This window comes from Lepidochelys olivacea (genome assembly GCF_965140295.1).
Source record: "Lepidochelys olivacea isolate rLepOli2 genome assembly, chromosome: 22".
Classification (NCBI taxonomy): domain Eukaryota; kingdom Metazoa; phylum Chordata; order Testudines; family Cheloniidae; genus Lepidochelys; species Lepidochelys olivacea.
The window spans coordinates 12,030,582-12,045,963 of NC_140432.1; the positions used below are offsets into that span (position 1 = coordinate 12,030,582).

The following is a 15,382-nucleotide window of genomic DNA, read 5'->3' on the forward strand; positions in this document are numbered from 1 at the left end:
GATTTGAACTGCTCACCCATCAGGGAGAGGCGTCTCCTAAACTTATCCGCAGAGAGACTGTGAAGAAGCAGTGGGGGAAATCTTCTTCATTCCGTTGTATGGGGATCATCTATGAGATGTTAAGAGCTAGGTATTACTGGTGGACGCTTGTCCTTACCAGCTTCTAGGGGATGGAATGAGATAGTGGGGCCCAGGCAGGACTGTGGGGAAAAAAAAGATTACACAAATAGCACCTGTTTTGCAAGGGTATATTTGGGTTGGGGAGAGTGGGCAAGACGACGTGCCTGGACACCATCGGGGAACGTGGCGACACACATCACTCTTTCATTGCAGGGTGACTTCAGACACAAATCGTCATTTGTTATCTGAAATGCCAAAAGGATATTGCAAAGCAGCCAGACCAAGTATGGAAATACCTCCTCCAGGAACTCAAAGCAAGAGCAAAAAGATGAACAAAGTGCACTCGGAAGAGTTTAGAAACACACAAACTTGACTTTCTTTTGCCAAAGTTAACAACGCTCACTCCAAACCAGTGTTTTTCCTCCCCCAGAGATATCACCTGGACCACTTACATCTCTCCTCATACTAAGGAAGAGCTGTTACCCTTTCCAAGACTGAGCATTCCCCTCCACAGCCATAGCCTTCTGAGCTGCAGATGCTCATGGAACTGCCTTCTCCCTGTGGTGCAGATACACAGCCAGAATGTCCAAGCCAAACAGGGGAGAAGCTTTAGGTAAATGGGCATCTTGACCTGATAGAGAAATGGTGCTGATGTGGCAATAGATTCTAAATAAGATTTATCCACAAAAGGGGAGAACCTTCTGCTTAGCTTCACAATGCCTGAGCCTGGCTAGCAACCTTTATAGTTGTAACTGTACTGGGCTCTTGCCAACTTTGCAAGTGAGGGTTTCGTGCCCTTCTTTGTATCATTTTATTTTTAATGGCCTGCTAGGCTGAGCTGCCAGAACTGCTATCATGTCAATCCTGCAGAGCCCCACCTGAGCATGAGCCATGCAGGCTACTGATCTCACTAGCTGGCCCCTGTTGAGCATGTCGCATTGGCCTCAAATGTTTCATTTCTGTGGACTTTAGGAACCCCCATCAGGATTTGGTTCTGCAGGTGCAGAGCCAGAATCTGAGTCAAACCCACAGTGGTGGGTGGAGATATAGTACAAGCAACTAAGTGGTTTAAATGTCGCAGCCCTTCTGCCAGCAGTGGTGAATTTTCTTTTCTCCACATGTACAGCTTCACTCCAAAAGGATTGCTTTTGTTCAGTTTTACATAAAATACTCACTGTATGCAGGCAGCTTTCAACTCTAATTTGCACAAAGCAGGCTTACCTGTTCTGGAGTTATTTTTAAGATTCTAAAACCGGAGGCCGAGACCCTTAGCATTAAGATATCCCTTTTATGAAATTTAAAGCCAAAACCACTCTCGGGGGCTGATTGCCACAATGGTACTGAGATGAATTCAAGCTTTTCTACAGACCCCATTGATTTTGTAGAATTCTGCATTCTAAATTTTTGCAAAGATGTATTTTGATTACTTCAGCGAAGGTAACATTTCTATTTAAAAAGTGTAAATATGTTATGCCAACAGTGTTATTTTAACGTAGCTATTTTTTTAAAAAAACAAGTCCTTTTTAAACTGCAGCCAGGAGCTCAAATGCTGCTACAGCATAGCACTGTCAGAGCATATCAGTATTATTGCAGAGTGCAGCACAAACAACTTTATGAACTGCGGACAGAGAAGCAGCCTCTTTCTCCCAAGCTAGCTTCAACATTTTCCTTCCCAAGAGAGGTCTAATAGGACATGGAACATAGTCACTCAGGGATCCTTTTTGTAAGTTCAAGGCAGGAGCTATTCAATTTTATATTTCAAACGACTATTTTCTTGCAAAAGTCCAATGCTTATTTGCAAGAAATATCCTGTGACGGTTTTTGAACTAAGTTCTGACCAGGTGACAGAGTGACTAATGGTTGCTGAAGATGATAAATCTCTCTGCTAGTTCTCTAAATTCATTCTAACTCTGTGGCAGCTACACCGTCTCTTCAGAATTTTGAGATTGCATCGGAAGCGGGGAAACCAGCTCTGTGAAAGCAACGAGCTGGACACAAAAGTGCTTTCAAGCTGCTACCTTTCTTCAGCTGGTAGATGCTACCACTTTCTTGGCTTTAAGGGATCATTTAGGGTTCCCTGTTCTTCAGAAATGTACACTTGCGGCATTGGGCAAATGTTAAATATGAAATACTTAAATGCAACAGTAGAGCAGTTCTGTGCTGTGGTTGAAGAATGGTTTTTAATGTAGCATAATTTAGTGTTCTTGTATTTCAAACAAATTGAGTTGTCTTAACTTTTGATGCATACAGTATTTTGAATACTTGACAATTTGGACTGTCAGTGTTATTTTTTTCCATGTTCTGTATTAATCTGCCTTGGACTTTTCACCACCTATTAAGTGATTTTGGGGCCTTGTTGGACATGCCATTGCTTCATTTATTTAAACATAGTCCACTTTCTCCTTTTGCTATCATAGATGGAGGTAAAGATGGGGTGTGCTATCCAGAGGGTACTGACACCTTGCAATTGATTTATGGTTACCTTTAAGATGTGCTCTTCACCCACAACTAGGTATTCCTGTACACTGGTTGCATGTTGTCCTGTAGTCAGCATGACAATAGCATACTTTAAGACGCTCCTTTACCCTCCAGTTTTATCCACTACTCCTTTTCTATGCTGCTTATAGAACATTAAGATGGGGAGAAAGGAAAAAGCTTACAGAGTCAAGCTAGCTTCTGGCACTGTGGGGAGCACTGTCTGACACTTGACCTTCTGCTGAAGTCAGGATTTCTCAGCTTGCATATTTTTGCATGGTGAAGAATAGAGATTTATTTTTCAGATCTAAAAATGTGACAGTGGCATCTCTACCGGGATGAAGGGCCCCCTTTCCCCCACCCCCAAGACTTAACTCGTCAGATTTGATTTACAGAGCTTGCTGTAAATAGTTTAATCTATAGGTTTGTACTAATGTATTACATTTAACTTTGCCAAGAATGTTTTACATACATATCAAGGTATTAAAGCATCCTTGTGTTGTTTTTTTTAAAATTCATATTTATTCCTAATCTGTGTTTGCTTTGAATTCAATGTAATGGGTGAAAGATTTCTTCAGTTTTCTGACAGATTGTTTGTTTACTTCAGTTGGTGACTTACAAAGAACTAAACTGGTGTTACAAAACACATGTAAATACTTACATCAAATTGGTTTATTGTGGGCAGTTCTTCAACCCCCATTTCTTCTCGAGAAGAGATGGATCCTTGCCTGATGGGCTATACCTGTTTCTGTTCATGGACAAGACAATTCAAGAAAACCTCTCAATAGCTTTATATTTGAACTAGACTTAGTATAATGACCAATTCACTGATGTCTTTCTGTTTAATATGCCTAGTTAATTGGGGTGGAGGGATGTAAGTAGGATGGAATGAAAAAGGAGGTGGTCATAGTTAGCCATTCCTCCATTCAAAACCACTTGAACTAACCCTGTACATCTTGCTACATTAATTCTGAGATTAAGATTTGACCCCACTTGAAGTTCTTTAAGAAGAATCCTAGGAGTGACTACGGTATTAGTAAAAAGAAAAGGAGGACTTGTGGCACCTTAGAGACTAACCAATTTATTTGAGCATAAGCTTTCATGAGCTACAGCTCACTTCATCGGATGCATACTGTGGAAACTGCAGAAGACATTATATACACAGAGACCATGAAACAATACCTCCTCCCACCCCACTCTCCTGCTGGTAATAGCTTATCTATAGTGATCACTCTCCTTACAATGTGTATGATAATCAAGTTGGGCCATTTCCAGCACAAATCCAGGTTCTCTCACCCCCCCCCCCTTTTTTCCAAAAAAAACACACACAAACTCACTCTCCTGCTGGTAATAGCTTATCCAAAGTGACCATTATCCTTACAATGTGTATGAAAATCAAGGTGGACCATTTCCAGCACAAATCCAGGTTTTCTCACCCCCCCCCCCCCTTTTTCCAAAAAACACACACACAAACTCACTCTCCTGCTGGTAATAGCTTATCCAAAGTGACCATTATCCTTACAATGTGTATGAAAATCAAGGTGGACCATTTCCAACACAAATCCAGGTTCTCTCACACCCCCCCCCAAAACACACACACACAAACTCACTCTCCTGCTGGTAATAGCTTATCTAAAGTGATCACTCTCCTTACAATGTGTATGATAATCAAGTTGGGCCATTTCCAGCACAAATCCAGGTTTTCTCACCCTCCGCCCCCTCCCCCCCCAAACTCACTCTCCTGCTGGTAACAGCCCATCCAAAGCGACCACTCTCCCCACAATGTGCACGATAATCAAGGTGGGCCATTTGTGCTGGAAATGGCCCACCTTGATTATCGTGCACATTGTGGGGAGAGTGGTCGCTTTGGATGGGCTGTTACCAGCAGGAGAGTGAGTTTGTGTGTGTATGGGGGTGGGGTGAGAAAACCTGGATTTGTGCTGGAAATGGCCCACCTTGATTATCATGCACATTGTAAGGAGAGTGATCACTTTAGATAAGCTATTACCAGCAGGAGGGTGGGGTGGGAGGAGGTATTGTTTCATGGTCTCTGTGTATATAATGTCTTCTGCAGTTTCTACAGTATGCATCCGACAAAGTGAGCTGTAGCTCACGAAAGCTTATGCTCAAATAAATTGGTTAGTCTCTAAGGTGCCACAAGTACTCCTTTTCTTTTTGCGAATACAGACTAACACGGCTGTTACTCTGAACACTGTATTAGTAAGGTTAAAAATGGAAGTTGAATTTTGCCCCTCTCCCTTTTCAGTCTTTCTATTTCCTTTTGTGCTGGAGCAGCCCTTGCCTTATTAGCACAGAAATAAATGCTTACAGAGGGTTGTAGTGAAATGCATGGTCATGTAAGTTTTAGAGTTTGAGATCTACAGAACAAATTATGTAATGCAAGGGTAGTGCAGTAGTTTTGAAGCTGAGCATTGGAAGATCTCAGTCACATATGCCTGGGCAACAAGAAGGCTGGGCTTTCAACCTTAAATGCAGTTCCAGCATTCACACTTGTGTTTTGCATCGAGCAAAATAGGGTTTTTGTACTGAGCATTAAAATTCAACACTACTTACCATCCTCAGTAAAATACTCAGAACCTGCTTTCGGTGAAATGAATCAAGATCATGTTCAAAATCTGCTGTTCCAACAGCTGCATTGAATGTTTGTGTAAGTCACGCCAGCCGGCTGGCGGTAGAGGCTTTATTTGGCTGTCATATACACCAGCCCCGAGAATGGGTGATCATAAGGATTGGGACACTGCAAGCAGCTGCTCTAATGGGTGGGGATCCCACAGGAATTCAGGTATTTATATGGATGAGTACAACGGCTGTTGGGGTGACTGTCAGACCAGTAGAGCTTCAAGGTAGGCATGGGAGAGACAAAAGCAGTGGGCAAGAAATAAGGTGAATGCAGTAAGGCTAGAGATTAACAGAAGAAAATAATTTGGTTTTATCAAAGCAAGAAAAGCGGAGAGGTGGGTGGAATTTGTTCTCTAAACATTTATTTTTCGTAAAATTGTAACAGCTGGAAATAAGAACTTTGTCCAAGAGTGGAAATATTCCATTTAGGAAAGAAAAGGAAGGCTATATATACATAGAATGGACCTTTCACTACACATAAATCCTTAATCACTTGCATTTATATCAGATTTGCAGGTATGACAGTGTCAAGCTATTCTAGATTTGTAGAAAATATAGAAACTAGTAATATTATGAACAGGGGACAGCATGACACCAAGGGAATGATTTAAGCCAATAGCCATTCCAGTCATGTAAGGTAACAAGCTGTGATAAACATACCAGGTTCAACCAAGCCAGCATTCCTAATGGCTGCACTTACAATGGGCGAGAGCTTATGGCCAAGACAGATTTACGTTTCAAAATGGACAAGTCATAAGTCTTGTGCAGTGAATAGTCAGCCATCACTAGATACTGCAGCTTCCTGGCACTCCCAGTTGTCCTACAGCAAAGCATGTCATTAACTGCTCCAGTTTATAAATCAAAGCAAACTTTTGTATGCGTGTGTGAATATAAACAAATAAAATAGAGGGGGATAAGGAGGGACACTTGTACACACAATGATCCATAATTATAACTGTAAAGGGAAGAGGAGTAGTTCATGGTCAACGTGATGAAGGTTCTATACAAGAGCGTTTCGGAACTACACACTGCGTGGATGGGGAAGGATCAGTTGGCTGGTTTCAGGGGAGCTTTCCGAAGGGATCTCCTTAGACTTGCAGTTGAGCTGCTTTTTCTCCTGGACGGAGATTCTACTTTCCACTGACGAGGCAAGGGCCCTCTACAGAAAGGAAACAATGACTGTTGGTTTATTTTTAAAAAAAAGACACTGGTATTAACTATAGCCACTGGTCGCCAAGACCTGGGTTGAACTTACGGCTTATCAGGTGATGTCAGACAGAGAACATCTTTTTGTTGATCTTGGGATCCTTTTTTTTCTGCAAGCGACATTTACAAGTTAAACATGCACATTTTATCCTCTCTCTTTTTTTTTTTGGTTTGGTTTTCTTTTAAAAGTTAGGAGCATGAAAATAACTTGCCTTGAGCTGAAGCAGGTGTGCGCGTCAGGCTGATGAAACTGACCCCAGCCCCAAAGGTCAAGTTATCAACAGTCTCTGAAAAAAACACAGAGATCAGCAGTCAGCTTGTAATGCAGCCATAGGGCAAGACAATCCCTTCATACCCAACTCAAACAAGCATGCATGCTTCTTTCTGGCCCACTGAACCAGGTATCAGCTCATCTTTTGCATAGAATAAAGGCAATGCAATGAGATTGATCATCCTCACTGCCCACAGTCAAGTTTATACCAAATACTGATAGAACTTCTGCAAAAATTTCCTTCACACTGTGTGCCTAGGAGTAGGAACTGCATCAATGACCCTAAACAAGGCAAATCCCTATCCCTTCCGGGTAGTAAAGTCATAGCCTGTGTTAGTATTTTTAGGTTTGCATGTGCTTCAGGAGGAAGATAGAGGCACATATTGCCAAGTGAATTAATAAAACTCTGTAGATGTTTAGCTAAAAGCCTAACTACCCCGTACAACTTGTTCTTTAATATTTAGGAAAAAAAACCTGAAGTTCAAGTCGGTGTGAATAGTGGTTACTAGAGGAAGCTAGCAGCATTAGCAAAATACCTCCATTTCCTACAGTAGATCTCTACACTAATCCTTAGAAGTCTATATAGCCGGAAGCCAAAGAACTGGTCATTCAAGGCCATTCTAAAAGCACCAGCTGCCCTCTTGTTTTGGAAGCATAGAGCGCAAGCCTGTGCCTCAGTCTTCAAGGTAACATAAATACACGTGTTCATGATAATCTGTTTTTCACTATTAGACTTGAAGGAACCTACATGCTTTGGGGGCTACCAGAGAGTTCTCTTTTCCTTAAATCTACAACTGCTTGTCCACACCATCTCATTCACACCTGATCGAGCTCCCCCTGCGGGACACTCACCAGACTGCTGCGTTTGAATCCAAAGACAGGATCCTGTATACTTCCTAATCCTACTGCATCGAGCATACAGACACTGTCTCTGGCCTCTCAGGCTCATTCTCAGGGTACTGACTTGCTGTCTGGTACCCTTAGGACTCCACAATCCAGCTGCCTTTGGCCATAATCAGGGAATCACCAAGGCATGCCATTGCTGTCCAGCTTTATCTGTCTTGCCTGGATTGGTTTTTGACTCATGAAACTGGCCTCTGAATTTCCTGACTTTATGCAGTGAAAGCCTTACCTTAAGGTAATGTGGTTTTCACATATGGCAAACGACTACACCTGCCTCATTTTACTGGATGCTACAGCTTTTTAGCGTAAGAGGGAGAGAGCGAAATGGCAAACAGAATTAACAACTACTCTTTCCACACCCCCTGTTTTTATTGAAGCCCTCCATAGATTATGTAGTGTTACCGCCAGTGTTTGCATTTACATTCCATAGTGAAGTAGTCTATTCTCTCCCAGGCCCTCTTACCCATTTTCACTGTCGAGAGCAAGCAATAGATGAGAAAAAGACCCAAGGGTGGCAGAGACTGATCTGCTAGCCAGCCTCTCAACATGTGAAGTCAGAAGTGATTTATAAAGAACTGCATCTGCAGAGTTTTACAAATGACAGACCAGAGAAAGAAATATGTTCTCCTCTGATCCTCTAACAACCAACAAGGCCTGGTGCCATCGTGCAGACACCTCAGTACAGATTAACTGAAGCAGCGATAATGCACTGTACAGCTTGTCACTGCTGAGAACACAGGCTGCCAGGAAACAAAGAAGGATTTTAGGCCTGGTGCCACTGGGGATTAACATTCTCCCCATTTTACAGCATACGGCTCTTAAGTGGAACAGCAGCGCAAGCCCCCGAGACAGACATGCAGTCGATGAAGGAAAGATTTTGGCTCTGTATAGCATCCCAGTAGACAACATCTTATCTGCAAAAAGCATTAAGTGGTCAGGTAGCCCAGTGGACTGGTGTGATGTAGATAACTAGACAGACGGAACAAGCATACAAGAGTGGAGCATACACAATGGGTAAGGGTCAGATTGTCCATTAAATGTAACCAGTTGTCTGTGCTTGGCTTCTCTTTGCACATGGAGATCAGATATTTGCACATGTAAGCAGCCAGTCTGCTGCCTAAATGGCCATGCAGATATGTGAATACCCACTTTGTGTGCACACGAGGTATTTCTACACAACTGAGGTACAGGCAATTGTTCACACCTAACTTCAAATATCAAGCCAAAACTGTTTAATGACAGCCGACCTCTCATTGCTACAGTTAAGATGGAGTTTCCTTTATTTTTGTGGGGGAGGGTGAGGAAGTTGATCCCACACGCAGAGCGACTGGTATAGTATGTGGCCCTAAAGAAATTCAGAAGTGGGAAAGGAAAAGGAGAGCAGACTAAATGGATTGATAAGGCAGCTCAGCACAGTAACATTTCATAGTCCCTTCTGCATCCATGCTCCAGTACATATGAACTGTACAAAAGTGGGGCTCTGGCACTGTACTGCCCACCCAGGAACTACCCCAGCGGTCTCCTCCAAAAGGATAACAGGAAGTGGACTGCCACATTTCCCACTATCTCTGCACATGCTTGCCTCATTTAGATGATCAGAGGGATCTGGATTACAGACGCCCCCCTGATTTATGCAATCATTCCGTTCCAGAAAGCCTTGTGTAACTCGAATTTTGCGTAAGTCAGAAACGTATACCCGTACGTTATGCAAAAATTTCCACAATTCGAAAATCCTATTTCTGGCTTATGGAACTTTTTCCGTAAGTGCGAATTTGTGTAAGTTGGGTCTTGCGTAACCCGGGGAGCGTTTGTATTGCCATATGTCATTCGGATACTCTAAAGTCCTAAGAAATGAATAATCAACTGTCTTTTATTATCACAAAAGGGATATTGTGTAACCCACAGGAACTAGATCAGAGATGGCTCCCATAAATGGAAATTTTTCAAGGTCAGGTTTTGTGAGGCTGTAATTTAGCTGCCACAGACATAATGGGCAGAGAGATACTTATGAGTGACCCGTGTATCAGAGTTCTCCCAATTCATTACTGCTGCAGTTTACATAGCTTGTTTCCACAGCTGAGAACAAAACGATTACTGCTTCCTCAACACTCACTTCAGCTCTTATTTAGAGAAGAGCTCACTCTCTGAGAACACTTCATAGGTTATTAATACCACTTTATCAGATCCAAGCCAATTGTACAAAGATCTTTCTGCTATTGCAGCTCGTCAGCACCTTCGGTGATAGAATAGGTCTCGGCTGGGCCCTGAACTGGACTCTTCATCGAACCGAAGGCAAATGCCAAACAGGTATCCTTTCTAGTGTGGTGGTACTCGGTTCATGCTTCAGATGATCACAGGAAGCAGCACTGAGCAACAGCACAGCACAGGCAGCCTGGGAGATGTAGGTCAGTCTAGGGAACACTCCAATCAGATGATGAGCCAGGAAAAACTAGGGCAAACTCCCCTCCTCAGCAGCCCAGAAGTTGGGAGAAAAAAGGAGCCACCATTCCCTCCATTCATCAGCCAGGAGCACAGACCCTATTATACTCTGACTCCACACTAGGACGTCATGCTTTGGCTCTCGAAGACTTTCATTTGGCCACCACGGCAATATAGCTATATAATAATCCAGAGATAAGTGGCTCTCCAGTAATGAAAGGTTGACTACCACTGCACTACAGTGGGGGCTACGTTGGTGCATCTGTACAAACAAGGGAGTTCTTGGGCAGCGTGGAACATATGCAGTTGGGTTACTTACGGTCAGGAGTACTGATTGCTCGGCCCACCAGGGAAACGTTCGCTCCAGTAGACTGTTGGTTTAGGCTACACAAAGATACTAAAAGTAACAAGAAAAAAAAAAAAAGTTAAGGACAGAAAGCTGCTCCCCAAGACAGTTCTACAACCACACCACCTGCTCAGAGGTCTAAACGACCAAGTGGCTTCCACATTAAACGTGCTCTATAATGGGCAAAAGCCTGCTGCTGGCTGCTTACCTTGCTTGCTGTCGCTTGTGCTTGCTGGAGAAGAAGGCCGCCTTCCTCCTACACTTTTGCTGCGCTGCTTGTTACTGGCTTCCATGGCTTTCTTGGCAGAGTTCAGGATGGCAAGCGTGCTCAGGGACATCTGCCTATTGGGCAAAAGAAGCCACAAATGCTCTAAGGAGTTTCCTTCTACAAGTCACTCCAGAAGAGAAGATGTAGGGAAGATCTTGCTCACTCCCAACTCACTTTCAAATCCCCAGCAACCTCTCTCTCTCTCTCACATACACACACTCACAGAGAACACAAAAGATAAGGCTATGGTGAAACAGCAGGGTCTAACTACTGCTGGTATTCACATTGTTGAGCTGAGCAAAGAGAAGATGACAGGCAATGCAATGGCTCTGGAGCCTTGACACACTACCTAATGCCCGTCTGCACAGCATCATTCTAACCTACTGTAAATTTGCAATCCATACCTGGGTCTAAATGGCTGCTGTTTCAAAATGCCAGCTCTGGGTGTAGTAAACCCAAATGGAGAAGGGGAAGCAGGAGATCCAGACGATGAAGACCGTCTCTCAGCAACAGGTGACTGGGCTTTGTTGTTGTGGCAGCTAGGAGGTACCGCTGTGTCTGAACTTGGGGACTGCTAGGGAAGAGAAGGGGAAATGGGTTTGCCATAATTCCATTGTTTAATGCATGTAATTTACATGACTGTCACACACACATACCATATCATGTTATGTATACGATGTGTCTGGTTAAGACGTGCCAAGGAGCAGTATCTACTGGCCAAGATTTTCAAAAAATCACTTGTGAATCTGGATGCTCAACCTGACACATCTTAGAAGAGGTCTCAATTTCAATGGCAGGAGTTGAAAGTCAAGTGCCTTTAAAATGTCATGTTATGTAGTCAAAAATTGAGGCGCTAAGGATCACTCATCACTTTTGAAAGTCTTGTCCTACAAAATCTGACGAGACATATAATTTAGCTATTTCTAGTCAAGGGTGAGTTACTTCAGTAGTGACACAGTTTCCTTCACAAGGTGTAATGCAGGGAGAGAGGTCCCTATCACAGAAGGAGCTGTGAGAAATACAGCTGCCAGTTCCTCAACACCCATTGAGAGAAAGAACTTTGCCAGTTAGCAAAGGACTGGCCACAGCCAGCAAGTTCAAATGGATCCTCTCAAGTTAGACCTGCAGTTTTGGGTTTTGTTCTCCCTAACTTTTCAGGCTGTGTAGACAAAGGTTTCTGAGAATATCTTGCAAACAAACATTGCAGGATTGTTCTAGTACAAAGAGAACCAGGAACTGAAATTGCCTAGAAAGTGAAGTTGAAACTGACGAGTGATATTTTGACTGTGGAAGTACAGAGCAATGCACATAGTATATTAGATTGGAAGATCTGTTTGAATTTATGGATGTGTGAGAGGTACGGGTTTTTGTCTGGATGGGGTTTTTAAAACTGTTATCAATGCCTCTAAAAAAATAAAGCCCTGGTCAGCAGGAACTATTGTGGTAAGAAAGATAGAGGAAAACCAGGCAGGTGGTATCCACTGGTTCTGTAGCATGATCTATAGCTACAAGCTGTATGACCACTGGGTGCTATTGCAGCATACACCTTACTCTGGTGGAAGCCAATACCTGTATTGTGTTCATGACATTGATGACCTCTGTCTGACCTTCTCCCATCTCTCTCTCCCTGGCCAGTTGCTCTTCATATTTCTTCATGTCATACTCCAGCTCAGCTGCCAGCTGCTTGTCTACCGCAAAGAAGTCTTTGATTTCATTTCGATAATCTTGCATCACTTCCTGGAAGACACAACAGTCAATTTATTTTACTTCCCCATCTTAAAATCTCAGCTGACCAGCACTTACTGCCCATGTTCACATCATAGCTCTGAAAGTCCAAAAGAAAACGCTAGTTGGGACAGCAGAACTGTTTCTGTTTAAATGAAAGAGAGAGAGTCTCTCAAAGAGGTCTACCGCTGATTCATGACTTTATAATGCTACTCATTGTTATGAACATTGAAGGTTTCTGCCCACTCCACAGAGGGAAGCCTTTTACTTAATGTACGCAGCCCTCTTCTGTACTCCCATCACCACCAGAGCAACCTGGCTATCGGAAAGGAATGGTTTACCCTACAAAGCTGTACAATACGTTTTACTGGGTTTCAAAACCTCCTCATATGGTGTTAAAGCCATGCAGTGGGACTGGAAATAACAGCGGGAACAGGAAAAATATACTCTGTTGTGGGCAGGATTGGGTGGGTGGTAACTTGCACTAAATCAATCACCAGTTTGTCATAAACAGAATTTCAGCACTGTGAAGTAAGTTTGGTTTTTTTAAAAATAAAGGTTTTAATACTTAAATTTAAGCAAGGGATAAAAAGAGAGACTCGATGTCTATTATAACAGGAGTTAAAGTATTTTACACATGGTTTAAGCAAGATTTGTTTTATTTTTTTAGTGGTAAAAATTGTATCTGAATTCCGTGTGCGTGTATAAAAATATTTTAGAAACTGACAATTTTTTGTTTATTTTTTTAGTAGCACATGGCAATCTGTCTCTCTTGTGGCATTTGTAAGATCTAAGGTTTTTGCCGGGGGAACAGAATAAAAATGCAAGAAACAATGCAGGAGCGGGTGGGAGTGGATACTGTGGGGCAGGACAGGAGCGGGATTAAAAAACAGCCTACGCAGGGCTCTACCTTGGGTTCTACTTCTGGCCACACTTCCAAATTCGCAACCTGAGAGAAAATCACAAGTCTTTCCTTACCCGGAGATAGTTCATGAGGTCTCTCAGAGCTGGAATCCTAGTCTGTTCCAACAAAGACTTCAAAGAAGTGATTATTGGGATGATGTTTTCTATGAAGATCTTCTTCTGAACCTGTAGTTTAAATAACACACAAACACTTAACATGACAGAACAAGGGATGGTTCATTTCATTCTTATGTAGATAAATGGCCCCTGAACAATAAATGAGTAACAGCTTAATATAAACACACGTGTAGTGATGGTTTCACTTTATCCCAATCCATGATCTGCCTTTTACGATGGTCCACGTCAGTCATTCTAATGGCAAGCTGCTGACAGCTGCATCAAAACCTATCATTAACTTCCAACGCTTCACCCGTCAGTGTCTCTTAGAGCCAAACTGAGCCACAGTGTAATTCCACTGATTTTAGTGGAGTCCTGTCTGTTTACACCAAGTCTGAATTGGGCTCTTGAACTAGGGAGAAATCATTTTACACATGTTAGTCGCCAAACTGCTAGCACATTCTAATTCAAATTGTCTGTTCAAGTGTAGGTAACCTCCAGAAATCATCACTCCTTTATAGGACATTTTCATTTTGCAACACATGCTGCTTGCACAGATTCACTAGCTGTCCCCAGATCACAAGGAATGTATGGGCATATAATCTGGGGAGATGGGTGGCAGTCCCTACTATAGATCAATGACTTTACTCAAGATTGTCCCTACCTGCAGGTTTAGATTTCATTCAGTGCTGTGCCCACTCTTCCCACTGCATGCCAAGTGGTACTCACTTGTGAGATGAGTTTCTTTTGTGCTGCCTGCATGACAGCATTGGCCATGGCCATTTCATCCTCAACTGGCTGGATATCTTCATCTGGTTTAGATCTCATAGCAGACAGTTTGATCTCTTTGCAGCTAAGGACTTCAAATGTATCTGAGAGCAACTCATTGGCTTCCATGTCCAGTGGGAGGATGCCATCCACAAAGCATGCTGTAAGAGATCAGGAGGAGGAAGATTTTTATTCCCAGAACCATGCTGCTAAACATAAGCCAGGGCAGAACGGTCCCTGTGCTGCACCCAGAGGCTAAACCGATGCAACTGGCTCATCATAGGATTTATTTTTACAGTACTCATTCTGTGCCAAAAATGATGCCCCTACCCAGGATGTTCAGGCTGATTTTAGAAGTGATGTTGAACCTTTGCTCATCTGTAAAATGCTCTAGCAGGAACCTGTAGATCTGCATTCTTTTTCCTTTGTTATCTTTCCCCTTCAGAGAAAAGAGATTCTTCTCCCTGTATAGATAAAGACATTTTACCTCGGGCTAACACATGTACATGGAATTACAGAAGTAACTAGACTAAATCTAGCAAGAAACATTTGAATGCCACCTTAAAGGTCTAGAAACCTACTCCATAACACATACCCACACATACTATTCAGAAGTCTCTCATGGAAGGTGCCGGGGGAAGGCAGAGCGTTGTTACCTTAATATGAATTATTCTTAGGATTTTATCTTTCATTGCTGCGCACTATAAAAAGTGACCAAGAAAGCTTTGCTCCAGGCCCAAAGACTGCATGCCCAGCACCACACTGATATTCACATGCAACTCCCATTAACATTAAAAGAGAGGTGGCCAAATATTCACTGACCGCTCACTCTGGGGGAATTTGTTGTACTTCTCGTGTTTCTCATAGCTGTTGAAGTGGAAAATGCACTCGATGAAGTGTTGGGAGAACATGACTGGATTCCTCTTCAGTAACAAGTGCACCAGGCAGAACTCCCCAAACCTGGATACAGAGTTGAAAAATTAGAACCACTAGAAAACCTCTTTCATTCTGGGGGCCACCTCCTGAATTATAGCGAGGTGTCCTGCTAATCCAGCAACCCCACAGGTTGTACTCAAAGGGCATGACAGAAACAGACTCTGGAGAATTAAATCTTCCTCAATACAACATTTAACCCTTTCATAGACATTAAGGTCAGAAGAGACCATTATGATCATCTAGTCTGACCTCCTGCACAATGCAG

At 42.8% G+C, this 15,382-nt stretch overlaps 2 protein-coding genes across 4 annotated transcripts in view; one reads left to right on the forward strand and one right to left on the reverse strand.

The window, feature by feature from the left end:
• The window catches only part of JAM3 (junctional adhesion molecule 3), a 74,142-nt gene extending 71,029 nt beyond the window's left edge, over nucleotides 1-3,113 (forward strand). For both annotated transcript variants that reach the window (XM_084611701.1, XM_084611702.1), the window contains exon 9: nucleotides 334-3,113. In XM_084611701.1, coding sequence (XP_084467827.1) covers nucleotides 334-369 — 36 coding nt within the window. In that variant the 3' untranslated portion in view covers nucleotides 370-3,113. The remainder of the gene's footprint in view (nucleotides 1-333) is intronic.
• A 2,463-nt stretch (nucleotides 3,114-5,576) lies between these two features.
• The window catches only part of NCAPD3 (non-SMC condensin II complex subunit D3), a 47,966-nt gene continuing 38,160 nt past the window's right edge, over nucleotides 5,577-15,382 (reverse strand). The window contains exons 25-35 of one of the 2 annotated variants that reach the window (XM_084611665.1): nucleotides 15,004-15,141; nucleotides 14,512-14,645; nucleotides 14,143-14,342; nucleotides 13,372-13,482; nucleotides 12,238-12,405; nucleotides 11,073-11,239; nucleotides 10,609-10,742; nucleotides 10,374-10,451; nucleotides 6,654-6,728; nucleotides 6,491-6,551; nucleotides 5,577-6,394 (exon numbers count right to left, since the gene is read on the reverse strand). In XM_084611665.1, coding sequence (XP_084467791.1) covers nucleotides 6,283-6,394; nucleotides 6,491-6,551; nucleotides 6,654-6,728; nucleotides 10,374-10,451; nucleotides 10,609-10,742; nucleotides 11,073-11,239; nucleotides 12,238-12,405; nucleotides 13,372-13,482; nucleotides 14,143-14,342; nucleotides 14,512-14,645; nucleotides 15,004-15,141 — 1,378 coding nt within the window. In that variant the 3' untranslated portion in view covers nucleotides 5,577-6,282. Of the gene's footprint in view, nucleotides 6,395-6,490; nucleotides 6,552-6,653; nucleotides 6,729-10,373; nucleotides 10,452-10,608; nucleotides 10,743-11,072; nucleotides 11,243-12,237; nucleotides 12,406-13,371; nucleotides 13,483-14,142; nucleotides 14,343-14,511; nucleotides 14,646-15,003; nucleotides 15,142-15,382 lie in introns of both variants that reach the window. The other variant, XM_084611664.1, reaches the window with a different exon arrangement.